Source organism: Neopsephotus bourkii, unplaced genomic scaffold (assembly GCF_033783945.1).
Source record: "Neopsephotus bourkii isolate Nb327-2 ecotype Australia unplaced genomic scaffold, CSIRO-AGI_Nbou_v1 NB_196, whole genome shotgun sequence".
Classification (NCBI taxonomy): domain Eukaryota; kingdom Metazoa; phylum Chordata; class Aves; order Psittaciformes; family Psittacidae; genus Neopsephotus; species Neopsephotus bourkii.
The window spans coordinates 5,449,951-5,466,979 of record NW_026900709.1 but is presented as its reverse complement, the minus strand read 5'-3'; the positions used below and the strand labels follow the sequence as shown (position 1 = coordinate 5,466,979).

General features: G+C 40.1%; 1 protein-coding gene across 1 annotated transcript; it reads left to right on the top strand.

Moving 5' to 3' along the window:
• The first annotated feature begins 64 nt into the window (after positions 1-64).
• TMEM237 (transmembrane protein 237) lies at positions 65-15,409 on the top strand. Its single transcript, XM_061377697.1, has 13 exons — positions 65-94; positions 2,587-2,618; positions 3,551-3,561; positions 4,116-4,172; positions 7,733-7,846; positions 8,223-8,337; positions 9,076-9,236; positions 9,859-9,982; positions 11,013-11,204; positions 12,132-12,205; positions 12,683-12,776; positions 13,971-14,092; positions 15,242-15,409. Exons 1-13 carry the CDS (start codon positions 65-67, stop codon positions 15,307-15,309), a joined length of 1,194 nt encoding a protein of 397 aa, XP_061233681.1. The 3' UTR covers positions 15,310-15,409.
• Positions 15,410-17,029: the final 1,620 nt, after the last annotated feature.

The window sequence follows — 17,029 nt, the reverse complement described above, 5'->3', positions numbered from 1 at the left end:
GGCGGGGCGGAAGCGATCCCCGGCTCCTCCTCGCGGCGCCTTGGAGACCGGCGGCGGGCGCGGCATGGCGGCGCGGCGGGCGGGCTCCGGCGGGGTGAGGGCGCGGCGGAGACGGGGCGGGCGGGGAACACTTTGCCTTCGGCGAGGCGGTGGGGCCGCCTCTGGAGAGGGCTGGGCGGGGGGCGGGAGTTAAAGCGGCAGTGGTCACGGCAGGTCCGACCCCGGGGGGCTGCAGCCAGGTGTGGCCGGCTGTGAGCACTTGCGGCTGCAGCGAGAGGATGGTCCGCCTCGAGTGCTGTTGCTGAAGAGTCGTTCCGGCGCTGTCAGCGGCAGCCGCTGCTGCCGGGGAGACGGAGCTGAAGCCGGACGTGACCGCGGGACGCCCGGGAGGCCGCTACCAGCGGGACGGGGGAGTAGCCGGCCACAGGGTGCCACGTTTCGGCTCATCCTGTGCTGGGGGTGCAAGCATTGCTTCATTGTTTTTCTATTTGCATCCACGTATAGTTCTCGTAAGAAGGTACTCCTGCAAAGCTTTAAATCTATGAAGACAGGTTAGGTGTTTTTAAATGTTAGAGTTCGTGTACAAGTGCCCCTTCCTAGATCTCTTGGTGGCAGCTTTCCTCACCGTACTTGCGGGAATAAATACATGTGCTTGCTGGTGTTCCATCGAGGTGCACTTAGAAGTGAAGGCATTTTCTGCTCAGCATCCCTGAATGGACACCTTGGAGATGGGGCAGATTGGGTTTTTGCTCCTGAGTCAGAGTTCCCAGGTGAATCCCACCTTCCTGGGTCCTGGCTTATGTGCACAAACACGGGTTCACTGAGGCAACAGCTCTTGGGTTTACGTAAGTCTCTTGGTTTCAGGGATGCCATGAATATGTTAAGACTCAGCAGCTCTTCTGTCAGTGAGAAAACGTCCCTGGAAACCTGTGCCCACACTCACCCTTTCAATAGAGCTTGGAGTAAGTTCCTTCAGCCTCTGTGAAACTAAAAATTAATACAGCAAAGCTGATACCTGTATGGCACAGCTGGGGACACCCATAGAGATGGGACAGATGAGTAGTCACCACTGCCTGCTTGCATGTGATTTTGTTTGTTGCAAGGAATAAACAGTACGGAAATTATTTCACTTTTCATTTGTTTTGTAGAAGGTAGCAAAAGAGGTACTACAGAACGCATAATACTGTACAGGCAATGAACACTAGTATAAAAGGTTTGGGGGTTAGGGATTTTTTGTTTGTTTTTAGAGGGTTCCAAATTTTTATTTTTTTTAAATACCAGCTATCCTAAGCATTTAATAATTACTGCCACAGGAGTGTAGGAAACAGTAAAAGTAATAAACTCCGACCTTTATCCCTTATGGTGTACCAGTATGGTATGACCACTGCTGGGCAGCTTGCTGGGTGCTGGTCAGGGTGTGCTTTTCTCTACTTGTATGAAACAGCACTTGCTGTCAGTGCAGCATGGTCAAAATCCAGGTGAAAGATTTGAGGCCTAATCCTGCAAACCCTTCCTTGCACGAGGTGTCTCATTTGTTTTGGACGAACAAACCTAGGTGGATCCTGTACCAGCACACAGAGTTACAGATTTCTCAGTGCAATTAACATTTGCTACCACAGAACAAACTGCTGTTTCAGATGGGAATAGTACTGGGCCCTAACCCATGGGCACGAAGGTCATGTCCAGCTAATCCTGGCTGCTAGAAGCTTATTTTTAGTCCAGAATTAGCTGAGGTTCAGCGTTAGCAGCGTGAGGGAGTATAGACCGGTTCACAGTGCCTCTTTCAGGGAGCAGCTTCAAATGATATGGGAAAGAAACAAGTGGTAAGTTTGGAGATCCTTGAGTCTTACCAGTCTGACAGCCTTTTATATTTCTCATATCAACTGAATTTTTGAAGCATGGTAATATTCATGCATCCTTTTTCAATATAATGATAGACTACAAAATCTGAAAGTAAACTCTTTTTCTAGATGAGAGAAAGTGCAAGAGATCAGTTTCAGGTTGTTGATAGGAGATACTTATTTTTAGATTTTAGTTGTGTTTGACCTGCTGGTAACTTCAAGATTACATGAAAATTAATGTTTTAATGATATTTGAAAGTATTTTTCATAAATAAGCTTATTTCCTTTTATTGTTTTTACTATTCTTCTGGATTTACAACTTCACTAATAGAAAATACTCAGTTCATGCTGCTTAGCGTGAAAGTACTTTGAATGCGTAAATTATTATGGTATTTTGGTATTTAAATAGAATGACTAACAAGCTTTCCCGAGAAAAGCAATACCTTGCATGAAAAGTAAAAATAATTCAAGTGAAATTCATATGCAAGCTGTGCCTCACACACAGCTGATAGGTACGTGTCCCCTAATGTAGTGCCCATCAGAACTCTCACAAAAGTGTGTTATTCCTGTTTCTTTTATATATTACTTTTATGTAACACCCCCATCAGTAGTCTCTAGCTATTTAAGAGGCGTACAAAGCAAAGCATATTTAGTGCTTTTTGCCTGTATCTGGAAATAGCTGTTTTATCAGAGCTGGTTTCACATTGACAGAAGTTAACTTTTTTCTCTCTTTTTTGTCTTTAAGTGCCCACCTCGTGCCCTCCCTCCAGTGCCAAGGTAAAAGCAGTTTGTTCTGTAGAATTGATCATGGCTCTGTATCACAGTGTTTATAAAAGTAATGGATTTAAGAGACATAAGTTCAACAAACATCTGAGTAGTCATAATGGCTTTTACAATAATTGCTTTTCTTACTAATTTGTTGTCCCAGAGCCCTGTACAAGGAATACAAAGCATTTTAAAGCTTTATAGAGGCCGGCAAATTTTACAGTATTACCTCAGCTTTAATACTCTGAGAGATGAACCCTTTCAAAAGTTTCAGACAAGTAACTACTTCAGTTTTATTAACATCTACTTTAGTTCTATTGATGTTCCTTTTAATCTTCCCTCCCTCTTTGTTTTGCGTCATGTCCTTTAGTTTCTTCGCATCACAGGAGCTTCAGAACACGAATTTCTGAAATTGGATGTTTTTGAATAGGGGTATAGGTGTCTACTAGTTAGACATATTATAGGGAAAAATTTGGTGGGTTTTTTTGTGTGTGGAAGGCACAGCAGTTATATAGCTTTTATGACATGGTACTTCAAAATTCCTTCAGAGTACCTAAAAGCAAATGTGATATTCATGATTGATGACATAAAGATACAGTCTTTTTAGTAGCGTATGTGCTCAAATGTGTCATAACTTTTGTTGGTTACATGTCAGGCAGTAAGACAAGTTTTAATTAGCCAGGTGATTAAAGCTTTTAATCTGATCCACAGTTGCCAATCAAGAAATGGTGCATACGCATGAACAAAGTGTTGAGTCTTGATGGTTGCCTCGTACCCTTAACCCTGTTGTACACAACTGCACATAGCAGGGATAAGGAAACGAATCACAAAAGCAGCAGTGTGAATTTCACTGTTATGAATTGTAATTGATTGCAAATAAACTTTCTTCTCATCTTTGTTCCTTTTACACTGCTCTCCAACACCTTTTCTCCTTAAATGTGAAGTGGAAACCAAGGTGAGTTATCCTGCCATGAAAGAGAATTATAAAGATTAATAGTTTCTTTTGATGTCACTTCATCCTCTCTTTAAAGGTAGAGCCTTACACCTTTCCTGATTGGTTATTTAAACTGCATGGATACCTGTGATTGCTAGAACTGTTTGTTGCTTTTCTTTGTTCTCTTTGCTGTTTGTTGCTTTTCTTTGTTCTCTTTGCTGTTTGTTATTTCCAGACTTAATCAAGGTAACTGAAATGTTGTCATGATGCTCTAAACAAGAAGTTTATTCTTCAGAGCATTATTCAGGGTACTTAAGTTTTTCACTTAACACATGTGCATGTGTGTATTTAGCCTCTGTTCCATGTAAGACAGATTTCTTATCCTGCTTTCCTGCCATTTTCTGTACTCCTGTTTGTTTGAACTGGTGAATTGTCTTTTTACCTGGAAAAGGTGAAGGATGTCCTCACTGGTAAAGAGGAACTCCTTTCTTAACTGGCCATAGAATGGCTGTTACAAAAAGGAAATTGAGGTTTCTCCACACTGTGAACTTACACTTTTATTTTATCTTCTGCAGATGAAATTCCACTCAGTCGTCCCAAAAAAAAGAAACCTAAAGGAAAGACTCCATTAGGTAAGGTCCTGCCAAGACTGAAAACTCTGGGTGTAATCCAGGGTGATACCTGTGTGGTAGCCAAGCTCCTGACAGATACATGGTTTTCATGGTTTCTTGTGCTGCATTTTTGAGTAGTGTTCTCAGCTAATTTATTACAATTTATTTTATGTTGAATGACTGCAGTCTTCTCGAAAGTGCTGTCATTTTAAAACCAGTCTGTGGTGCTGACTGAACTAACTTGTTCCATCTTTCAAGAAGGGGAAAATGGATGACCTGGGGAATTACAGACCAGTCAGTCTCACCTCTGTGCCTGTCAAACTCTTGGAGCAGATTCTCCTGGAAGGCATGCTAAGGCACATGAAAGTCAATAAGGTGCTTGGTGACAGCCAGCATGGCTTCACTAAGGGGAAATGCTGCCTGACCAATTTGGTGGCCTTCTATGATGGGGCTACAGAACTGATGGACAGGGGTAGAGCAGTTGATGTCATCTACCTGGACTTGTGTAAAGCGTTCGACACTGTCTCACACGACATCCTTGTCTCTAAATTGGAGAGACATCAATTTGATGGATGGACCACTCGGTGGATAAAGAACTGGCTGGATGGCTGCACACAAAGAGTTGTGGTCAATGGCTCAGTGTCCAGCTGCAGACCACTAACGAGTGGTGTTCCTCGGAGATCGGTGTTGGGACCAACCTTGTTCAACATCTTTGTTGGTGACAAGGACAGTGGGATTGAGTGCGCCCTCAGCAAGTTTGCCGATGACACCAAGCTGTGTGGTTCGGTTGATACGCTGGAGGGAAGGGATGCCATCCAGAGGGAGCTTGACACGCTTGTGAGGTGGGCTGATGCCAACCTTATCAAGTTTAACCATGACAAGTGCAAGGTCCTACACCTGGGTCGGAGCAATCCCAGGCACAGCTACAGGCTGGGCAGAGAAGAGATTCAGAGCAGCCCTGCGGAGAAGGACTTGGGCGTGCTGGTCGGTGAGAAAATGAACATGAGCCGGCTTCAGTGTGCGCCTGCAGCCCAGAAAGCCAACCGTATTGTGGGCTGCATCAAAAGGAGTGTGACCAGCAAGTCGAAGGAGGTGATCCTGCCCCTCTACTCTGCTCTCGTGAGACCTCACTTGGAGTATTGTGTGCAGTTCTGGTGTCCTCAACATAAAAAGGACATGGAACTGTTCGAACAAGTCCAGAGGAGGGCCATGAGGATGATCAGGGGACTGGAGCACCTCCCATATGAAGATCAGCTGAGAAAGTTGGGGCTGTTCAGCCTGGAGAAGAGAAGGCTGTGTGGAGACCTTATAGCAGCCTTCCAGTATCTGAAGGGGGCATATAGGGATGCTGGGGAGGGACTCTTCATTAGGGACTGTAGCGATAGGACAAGGGGTAATGGGTTAAAACTTAAACAGGGGAAGTTTAGACTGGATATAAGGAGGAAATTCTTTCCTGTTAGGGTGGTGAGGCACTGGAATAGGTTGCCCAGGGAGGTTGTGAATGTTCCATCCCTGGCAGTGTTCAAGACCAGGTTGGACAAGGCCTTGGGTGATATGGTTTTGTGTGAGGTGTCCCTGCCCATGGCATGGGGGTTGGAACCTGATGATCTTAAGGTCCTTTCCAACCCTAACTATTCTATGATCTTCTGCTTTTTCTCTCTAGATCCATTCCCAATGCTGCTAATACAGCATGTCTTGATACTGAACTGAAAAAGTTCCTTTATTCCTGTTATTTTTAACTTTCTAAAGGAAATTATCCTAAGTTGTCCCAGAGCCTTTTGGGTCCTGTATCCTTGGATACTTCATTACATAGTCATCTCCAGCTGTAAGGTCCTTATTCATAGAATCATAGAATAGTTAGGGTTGGAAAGGACCTTAAGATCATCAAGTTCCAACCCCCCTGCCATGGGCAGGGACACCTCGCTCTAAACCGTATTACCCAAGGCCTCGTCCAACCTGGCCTTGAACACTGCCAGGGATGAAGCATTCACAACCTCCCTGGACAACCCATTCCAGTGCCTCCCTACCCTAACAGGAAAGAATTTCCTCCTTATATCCAATCTAAACTTCCCCTGTTTATGTTTTAACCCATTAGCCCTTGTCCTGCCACTATAATCCCTAATGAAGAGTCCATCCCCAGCACCCCTATAGGCCCCCTTCAGATACTGGAAGGCTGCTATGAGGTCTCCACGCAGCCTTCTCTTCTCCAGGCTGAACAGCCGCAACTTTCTCAGCCGATCTTCATATGGGAGGTGCTCCAGTCCCCTGATCATTCTCGTGGCCCTCCTCTGGACTTGTTCCAACATTGTGTTGAATGTGTTAAGTGCTCGAATTTCTGAGTGAACTAAGATAAAACTCATTTAACAAATTGGCTCAATTTCAGTCTTTGGCTAAGTAAATTCACAAGTTAAGCATCTCATTATCTTTGAAATTTAAGAGCCTAAAAGATGACTGGTACTAGGGGGTTGTATTTTTACAAGAAGCAGATATGCAGAACAAACATACTGTTTTAAGCAAGACTACAAGCTGGATCTATTTTGATAAAGCAGAATGGGGTGATAGAATCTAGTTGATTTTGCTAAATCAGTTGACTTGGGTCCATATGATGGTTTGCTGAGTAAACCTCCTTTATTTGTGTAAAAGAGTTTAGAATTGAGATGTTGCTGAAAGAGCTTTAAACGCAACAAGTAGAGCTGCTGCTGGCATGGCTTTCCCAAAGAGCAAATTTACTATTGTTTTCAGTGAGCTGAATGATGGTTCAAAGAATGCCTTGGCTTTGGCCATTACGTTGTGTGTTAATTTTGCATTTTAGCACAGCAAAGCTTTATGAAAGGTAGGAAAACATGCTTGAAGTGAAAACAGGTAGATTCAGTTGTCATAAAAACTGAAATACTTGAGCTGTAAATAAAGCAGATGTGATGTAAATTGAGAAGTGTCTTTGTCTTTCTACCAATAATCATGAAAACTGATGCCACTGCTGCTAGAATATTTGATGAATTCATGTTAACCTCTCTCAGAAATGTAGCTCCTCCAAAGCATAGTAGTTCCTCTCTCTTGACAGGAGCAAACATCCTTCAGTGTTGTTTTTTTCTGCTCCTCCTTTATTCTTGTGGTGTATGTTTAGCATTTTAATTACCCTTTGATATGCCACTGTTTTGCTTTAGCATGTGTCTGTGTGAATCAGCTTGTGATATTTTTTAATATTTTCTTGTCCTTTGCATTATGATCTTTGCATGTAGAAAGGAAAAACGTAGAGGTATCTTTTTTTTCCCCATGGTAGATTCCTTTCTGTTGGTCTTCTTTTGTATGTCCAAATGGGAATTTGGCTATTTCTTGGATACTCAAATTTTCTCCTGGGCATGAAACTGTCAGGATGAAAGGAGGGATATAATCTATCACCTTTGTATATTCTTATCACATTTTTTTCCCACCTGTTATTTTTCCAAGCAAATACATTTTCATCTTAGCTGTAAGCCAGGCAAATACAGATGTTCTGCACAATGCAGCAAAAGACAGCATTTCTTGCCTGTTTCTCAGCGGCTCTGAATTAAGATTGCTGATTCTTTTCATCTGGGTTTCAGATGGCATTGTCCAAGTAGCAGTTCGTCGACAGTCTGAAAGCAGTGAGCCCCTAACTCCTGAACTTCAGGATGTCCCTCCTCAGAGGAAACGCAAGAAGAAGAAAGTACCTGTTGGTATGTGAAAGAATTGTAGATTGGAAAGAGCACTGAGCAAACTTTGGTAACACAAATATCATTGGCCACCTTGTATTTTGGCTTAAAACATTTCATGTGCTTTAGTGCTTACAACAGCTGAAAGCAATCTCTAAGTGAATAATAGAGTTTCAGTTTCTAATTTTAGATTCCATTGCCTTGTAAAAATAATGACTATATGGCAACAGCAAATGGCAGTTTTGGAAGTGATAAAGTAGATCCTTTGTATTATTCAAAGCTCAATAGATCACTTTTTTCCTATTGTTTTTATATAATAAATATTTACATATGTAAGTGAATGTATTACCACTTTTATGAAAGCTATGAAACTGTCATGGGATTTATTTTAAATCTTCAGATTCTGAGACCTCTTTTACCCAGCAAAACGTTGCATCCCTGTTTCAGAATGGAAATGGCATGGATGTCCCTGAAACTGAAGAAACAGTGATCCGCAGACAGAGAAAAAGAACAAAGTGAGACAAAACCAGTATAGCTCATAATTTGGAATAATTGTGATAGTGAAGAGTGTCTGAGTAGTATTTTACATTCTCGTGTTACAAAATGTAAAATCTCAAAGCCCATATTACCATTCAGCCTATGCAATAACTAGCATGTGTGCAGTTCTCTGCAGGGTTAAGATCTTACTTTGTTTTATGAATACCTGGATGCATTAAAGGTCTGAATACATTTACATTAGCCTAATATTTCAGTCACATACATGAAAAAATCAGAATGTGCATCTGCTTTGGTTTGTTCTTACCATCTTTTTCTTAAATTTATGAGAAACTTAATCACTTTTTCATCCTTATTATTTGCCTTTTCTCCAACAACTATGCCTTTAAATCATTTTAGTCACCTTTTTACAAAAAACATCAGCTTTCTTGACTTTGTATTTAGTTTGTATTGGTTTTTCTTTTCCTAATTATTAATCTCTTTATATGTATTTCTTCCCACCTTATTGTTTTGACACAGGAAGCTATTTGAAAAGAGAAAAAAATCCCAACCCATAATCAAGGATTAGCTTTATGGGTTTAGTTAACTAACTCCATGAGACATTTAGTTCTTAAAATTATAAATCAGGGTAATATTACACAGGTCAATAGCCTGATCAGTTCTTAAAAGTCAAGGTAGCCATGTTCAAAGGACCCCTCAGGTTTTATGTTTTACTTCCTAATTCTTTCTCTACCCCACTGTATGTTCTGTGATGATAGGAAACCTCGGCCAGCTGAAATGCATTGTTCCAATGAGCTGGAAGTGGAGGAGGAAGACATCATTGAAGATGAGCACAGCAGGAGCCCTGATCAGCAGCCTGTGTTTGCTGCTCCCACTGGAGTTAGCCAGCCTGTGAGCAAAGTGTTTGTTGAAAAAAATCGTAAGTACATCTTGTGATTTAAGTAATATAAGGACAATCTTGCAATTAAAGGAAAAATTACTGTATTTAAAACCCAAATACTGCAGTCTTGGGAAGTATTTTTAAGAAAGCTTTCCAGAACAAAAAATATTTGGAAATAAATATACATGATAATTTTTCAACAGTGAATGCTGTGCTGGCATAAATTTTTTTTAATTACATGGTGTGGGTGAAAAAGACTGATGATAGTACCCAGCTGAACTTGTTTGACCTCATCCTGTCTCAGTACCTTGAGAAAAAAAGTATCATTTGCTGAATTGCAAAAAAGTCTTTCAAGTGAAAGTTTTTTGGTTGGATTTTCATGGTTTGGATTTTGCTGGTTGGTTGGGTTTTTTTGTACCAGGTAACAGTGAATAATTTACCTGAAGTGATTTGCACATTCTCAAATAGCCTGACCCACCAGGGTGGGTCACACCAACAGAGGCATCCTAGTGTGAATGTAGGCTGGTAAAGAGCAGGAAGTGAGGAAAAGAAATTTTCTGAGGGAACTTATGCTTATGGCTTTTTAACACGAATAACAATGTAGAAATTATGATGGAAGGTAACAGTACTCTCTATCAAACTAATTTCCTCATCCTTTCAGGGCGTTTTCAGGCAGCTGACCGTGCAGAATTGATTAAAACCACTGAAAATATCAATGTACTTATGGATGTGAAGGCTTCGTGGACTACCAGAGATGTTGCTCTCTCAGTGCATCGAAGTTTCAGGTGAATGATAAATGTTTTGATGTAAATAAGCAGAAATCAGTTTGGGGGTTTTTTTGTGGGGCTGGTCTGGGTGGGTTGTTTTCCTCCTTTTATCCCTGAACACACCTTTATCATTATGATGTATCTTTTGTTTCTTTTGGATATTCCTAATAAATGATGGTTTGGGATGTAACAGATATAGAGTTTCTCTTTCCTGTAGCTTTTGATAGTTGTTGTCAAGAATATCTGTTTCTAGTGTAGACATCACAATGCAACTGATAAAAATAATAACTTACAAAACCATATTTCAGATTCAAACAAAATCTGAATAGCAAGAGATTGATCAGATAACAAAAATATTAGAGACCTGCAAAAAAGTGTATTACAAAATGAGATTTGCCCATCAGCTATATGACCAGAATAAAAATACCTGAATTCATATAGTTTCAAAGAAAAATCCTAGTTGGTGAGAAAGAAGGAGTGATGAAATTGGACTGGGCTTGCACCCAATAGCCATTTTTTTATTATTAATATGTTATATTAATGTTATAATTATATAAATAATTATTAATATGTGGTTGTGTTGTGATACAAAATAGGAAGAGTACAGCCATTTTCTTCTCTGGTGTATCTTATCTGAAGCCTGCACTTCATTCTCAGCTTTTTCTTAGCGAAGAAAATCATAAAAAGACTACCCCGAGGACAAGTTTAAGAGCATTGTTTAAGTGTAAGGGACAGCAGCCATGGAAAGGTACAGGCAGCAAGTGAAAACAGTATCAGTAATGGAGTGGTGACAGGATCAGGCAAAACACCTTGGGTTTGTTTGTAAAGTGCTCAGGTTGTGGTATAGTTTGTCAAGAGAGGAAGCAGAAGTCCTGCTGCTTAGAATTTTTAGAATTAGATCAGAAAAAACACTCGGAAACAACCTGTGAAAGGCTGGGATCCTGTCACAGCAGCAGGGTTGAACAGATGGATTCACAGGCCTTTTCTGTCTGTATTTCCTCACTAATTCAAGATGTTAAACTTTTACGATGTTCTTTTCTCCATTCAGGGTGATTGGACTCTTTACCCATGGCTTCCTTGCTGGCTACGCTGTGTGGAACATCATTGTTATCTACATTTTGGCAGGAAATCAGCTTTCCACAGTTTCTAACCTGCTCGAGCAGTATAAGGCACTAGCATACCCAGCTCAAAGTTTGTTCTATTTGTTGCTGTCTATCAGTACAGTCTCAGCCTTTGACAGGTGAAATATATTTGTATTTGAAAGGGGTATGCAATTTGTGTGCAATATGTTTTTTTTCTACTTCCTATGGCACATTGTGATATACTTAAAGACAGATTTTGCACATGGCTGGCTATACAGATAAAGGATGTACTTGTGCACTCAGACCTTTGTCACTCATTTCTGCCGTTGCCTGCAGTCTTGCTTCTGTGTGCTGGTGCTGTTTGTGTGATCATGAACTGAACCAGATGGAAGAGCTGACCTATTTTTTCTTTGTGGGGGAAAGGGGTGCAGAAAAACTAATGTTCCTATTGGGTTAGTTTTCATGTGGATCCATTCCCTAATCAGTTTTGCAACATACCTGTGTAAACAGTTTTCCTTCCTTAGCTGGGGTTTCTGTGTTACAGCTTAAAGTGGGAATGAACAGATAGAGAAGCAACCATAAACAGAGTAGTTTCATAGATGTTTCTTTTAGTTACAGATAGTTTCCGTGGCAGCATGGTAAGCCAGGGAAGAAATTGGTGCTATGGACGAAACTGACTTTTTTTGCCTAGAGTGGTGGCAGAGAGGAAGCCCAAGTTATTCATAATTGCTCCTGGTGTAAGCTGTGTGAGCAGTTGTATTAGCATAACTCCATTGGTGGTAGGGACATTGAAATGAATGGTAGGATTAGAGAGGGGACAGACCTCTCTGCGTTCTCCCTGTTCCAGAAAGGACTGCAGTGTGAATGGTACAAGACTCAAGGAACATCCTCCTTAGTTTCGATCTTTCTTGGATTTGGCATAAAGAGAACCATTGCCATGTGTGGGGTACAGTTGTATATTAAGGCACTGTAACAGAGGCAGAAAAAGGTATCTTGCAAAAAGTAAAAGAACAATAGTATAGTTAGAAGAACAATATTAATATTTTACCAGGTTGTGTTAATTATTTTTTCTTTTTTTTTATCAGGATTGATTTGGCAAAAGCATCAGTTGCACTGAGGGGCTTTCTTACCCTAGACCCAGCAGCAGTAGCCTCTTTCTGTAAGTATTTTGTAGCAGATTGTTAGTTGTCCAGAAAGGATGCTAAATGAAAAAATTCTACATACTGTTTTCAGTGAAATCTTCCTGGTTATTTTCTGTTTTAGAATAAGGAACTTGCTCAGTAGTTAAAAGTAGCATTCAAAGGCTACGAATACTTTGCTACATACTTTTTTAAAGCATTTGCAATAGTAGCATTAGTGGGGCTGTTTGAGAGAGAGTTCCCACCTCTGAATACAGAACACAGACCTAGCAGAAAACAAAATCACAAGGTGCCACCTTTGACATAGCTGATGGCTTGCAGAAGTGCAAAAACCAGATTTTTATGGGCTGGGGGAATGTTGAAGAAGCGAGAATAAGTTAAAGGATACTATCATTGGAAGCAGTGGAGTGAAAGAAATGAAAATGTAGTAATAATTGTCACAATGAATCAGCATTTTAGGGGGTTATATCTGATATTACTAATTCCATTTCTTCCAGTGTACTTTGCTGCTCTTATCTTATCCTTAAGCCAGCAGATGACATGTGACAGAATTAACCTCTACACACCACCTTCAGAAAATGGCAGCATCTGGTAGGAAACTTAAGCAATCACTTCTGTAAATTATAACATAGCTCACTTAGGAACCTTAGTCAAACTTGTGGACTGAAAAGGTTATACAACATACATGAGGAAGTATTGATGACGGATTTCATTACTAAACCTGCCTTTGCCTGAGCTTGCCTTGAATCTTCGATAATTTCACTGACAAAAGAGGACTTAAGGATGGGTTTGATCATATTGATTGCAAATCTGTACCTCAAACAAGAACCTGGTGGAATAATGCTGAAAATGTCATCTGGCAGGAACCTTAGCAATCTATTTTGCTGAAGAAATGAGCCCCTACTGAGGTAACCCTTTTGTGTTCAGGGCCAGAACATTCTGTAGAGTCAACACTTTTTGAAGGTGATAATCTAATCTGTCCAAGAAACAAATGTCACGGTATTATGAAAAAGTGGTATGTTTATGGGTTTAGCAGACAAATTTGGTATTAAATACAAAGCATTGTCTCAGGAGATCCCATCCAAAACTATTACTTTTGGAAGTAGATACATGAAGATCTGCTGGTTAGAGGGGAATTTGGGTTTTAGGGAGTTAGAGGGGTTTGCGGTTATTTTGTTTTTGGTTTTGGGGTTTTTTTTTGTAAGCGCTTCTATAAATGTTTACTTAGTTGTTTATTAGCCTTGATTCCAGCTGAAAATACACAACCTGCTGTTACGACTGTAATAGAACTGTCAGGTAACTGAAATCATAACCTTCTTATCTCATACATGCCACAACACCTGTACACAAGTCCTTGTACCAGCTTCCAGACAGACTTTACTGACTTGCTGTTCATTTGCCTTTGTGCCTCATGAAGAAGTGCTTAAAAATAAGATAGACTGATGACATTTTGCAGTGTCTTTCACCACAGTAAGATTCCACCTTGCATTTTGATTTTTATTTATGTGTCTTGGGAAGGAAAGGAATTTGCTGTTGAAGTCTACAAGCAGGACATTCTCTGTGAGATGGGGTTTCTTAGCTGAGTCCTGTCTTTGGTTTTGTCTCTACAAGTAGTACAAGTAGTTCTGTTTTTCCTCATCCCTCCCACCAAGTCGTCTATGGTACAAGTAGTTCTGTTTTCACATCTGGCTTAGCAAGCTTGTTTTTATGATACTCAATTGAAATTAATATTGTAACCTGTGTACCAGCGAACTGCTGACTGATGGGTTGTTGTGCTTTTCCCAGGACGGCAGGTACAGAGCAAGAAATTGTTCAGCCATGGGTTGTGGTGAATCTGGTAGTGTCTATTCTAGTTGGGACAAGTTGGATCTTCTTGTCTTACCGACCAGAGCTAGACCACAGTGAAGGTAGGAAACATTAATAAGCAAAATGTTGGTTCAGGCTTCTATCTGCAATGCACTGTGTTTGCTGTTCAAGACTAGTTCTGAGAAATTTTGTGGCTGAGGTAAAGCAGGCATCTCCTAGCAACTTTACGAAACAAAATCCAACATGCTTCTTCAGACTACTTTATCATTTTAATGTACAGATTTCTGTATTGCAGCTGGCCTCAGTTAATTTGGTTATTTCTGATAACTCAATGAGTTAAAAAAAATCCCCAAATCCAAACAACAGCTAGGTGTCAGCCTTTACAATGTTTGACAGTGAAATTTATAATAGAAGCTTAAATAGAATTTAAAACCCATTCTTTAAATAATAAAGACTTATTCAAGGAAGCCAGTTAGCAGTATATAACTCTGGCTTGATATTTACATGTGCCTACTAAGATTAGAAAACCTACTTCAGAAATTTCGAGAGAAATTCTATTAGGACGTATCCCAGATAGAGAAAGGAAACTGCAGATTTTAGTCTGCTAGGGATGAGTAGCAAAAAGACACGAGAATCTCAAACTTGAAGGGGTATACCACGTAGCTGCTTGTACAGATCATGTAACTTTACCATGTTGACAAGATGTTGGCAAACACAGCCTGGTCTGTACGCTGAATGTGCTGTTAGCAAGACAGAAAGTAAAAGAATGCTGAGAGTGCAGTATAGATACATAAGGGAACCCAGATATGAGAAAACTAAGCTAGCAGCACAGAGCTCCACAAGGGCTACCACATCAGCTACTTGTGCGCCTAGCCGAATTCCTCTGCTGCACCTCTTCACTGCTGACCTTAGGCTGTCTTCCATGGCTGAGCTGCTATGATGACAGCTAGTTGTGAGCAGCATTATTCATGATTCTTTCTATCCCAGGTTCTATGCTGCTAAACTACCCTGTAATACACAGAGCAGATATATCCATAAATGAATGAGTCTCTGAACAAAAATCTTCCCTTGAGTCTGACACACTCAAAACTTAGTAGACAGTGGTGGCCCTTGCCGTTGCTGAGTTGCTGGTTATGATTGGGAATAAAAGCAGGAGGCTTGGGGGAATGCCAAAGCACTTTTCAGGAATAATGAAATCATATTAAGGTGAAACTTTAAAAAGAAACTTGATTCTTTTCTTTCTCTTTTAGAGCTGATGTTTCATGCTGAAATCAAGGAATTTCCTCAGGGTGATAGTTTACCCAGAGTCCAGCCATAGTGTGGAACAAGCATCTGAAAATGCTGTAGCTGTGACTGATGACTCAACATGTTGTGTATTATAACCATGTATGATAACTTTCATAAAGAAGAAAAATGTATTTTTATATTGTATATTTTGGTCTTTTTATGTATGCTACAAGTTCCAAATGGGATTGAAGACTTTTATACTTTTGGTTTTTATTTTACAAAGTAGATTATCTCTGGTGTGTAATGTCAAGGTGATTTTGTAAATACTGCTGCCTGCATAGCCAAAGAAACTAGATGGATGCAGATCAGGTACTCAGTGCTTTTTTTGACTGCTGTACAGTCTTGCTTTTGTTACTAATGCTGATAGCAGTTAGCTTACCTGTTTTGATTAAATATTCTCTAGAGATTAAAACAAATTTTATGAAGAATGTAGTCTAAGGAAGATTATAGCAAAACAGTAAGCATAAATCTCACAGTGTCAATAAGCATAAAATAACATAGGTTTAGCTGTAATTAAAAGTACTTGCTAGAATAAGAGATTGGATCATCAGGAATTTTGTTTAATAATTCCTTAAAAGAGGACACTTATTTGTCTTCATTAAGTTCTCTTGATGAAAGATCTTGATGATAAGAAGTTTCTTCAAGTTGATGTAGAAACAGGAAAGAAGTTGCAGCAGTTTGGTCAGTTAATTAATACCTATATAACATCTTTTAATCAAGCAGGGTGGTTTTGGGTTGCCAACAGGATATACGTAGGTACTGTCATTTCTTGACAGCCAGGATGCATGACTATTACAAAGCCGCAGTTCACAGGAATAGTGTTCTGGTTTCTCCTTCTCTGGTATGGTAAGAGCACTAGTGTCATTCACTGCGCTTTCCAAAGAAATTTGGATTTCACAAATGTTAGAACTGTTCCTACTTCTATGTATTTTGATGGAGATGAATTTTTCCTCAAAAGGATGTTTGTTGTTCTCTGTTAGGATGGAATGGGAAACTCCAAAAATTATTAAAAAAATGCTTTCTAAAGCAAAACAAAAACTCTGCAGCAACCCACCTTCTATGTAATGATGCAGTAGTAGTGCAGTTGGTGCTTTCTGATTATGATAGCCAACATTCTTTTTTATATAAAAGTGGCAAAAAGCAAGTACTGCAGATGTAAATAAACACAGGTATATTGCAGGATGAAACAATCTCCTCAGTAGACATAGACAAGAGCTAGTTTGAAATCAGTTTCTCAATTAAGTACTACCTAAAGCCCCAAAGCCATTTGTATGTTATTTAATATGCATTGATCTTGCATTGTTGGCAGGGTTTTTTTATGTGTATGTCTAAGTGTGGTGGTAAAGGGTGTGCCATTGTCACAAAAAAAGCTACAAAGTTTCCTTTGGAGTAGCTATACTTTCTAGTAGTGAAGTTAGGAGTAGCCAGATAAGCGACTTGAAAGGGAATGTTAAAGCTGCAGTAACTTTCTGTGCTGTTACCAGAGTTGCTTTAGAGCAAGGTTGAAACACGAGTAACTAGGGCAAGCTGCTGCTTTATTGAGGACTTGAATTCTGTTACACCCATACAGATATCTTAATTAAAAATATCACTGTTGATAATATTTTTAAAGTGCTGTGGTAATCTTGAAGGGGGAGAGGAAGTTCTACCAGAATTAAAATCTGTTTCACAGCTATTGGCTGTGTTCTGGGCCATTCTCTTTGTTGTAGGAAGGAGCGTTTAACCTTTTCTGTAAATTTTTACGGCTCTTG

Bases quoted from the DNA above. Each gene is read 5' to 3' on its own strand.
- TMEM237 (XM_061377697.1), top strand. From the start codon at position 65: ATGGCGGCGCGGCGGGCGGGCTCCGGCGGG. The intron at 7,847-8,222 runs GTATGTGAAAGA...TTAAATCTTCAG, and splicing joins GAAGAAGAAAGTACCTGTTG to ATTCTGAGACCTCTTTTACC. The intron at 12,777-13,970 runs GTAGGAAACTTA...TGCTTTTCCCAG, and splicing joins TCAGAAAATGGCAGCATCTG to GACGGCAGGTACAGAGCAAG.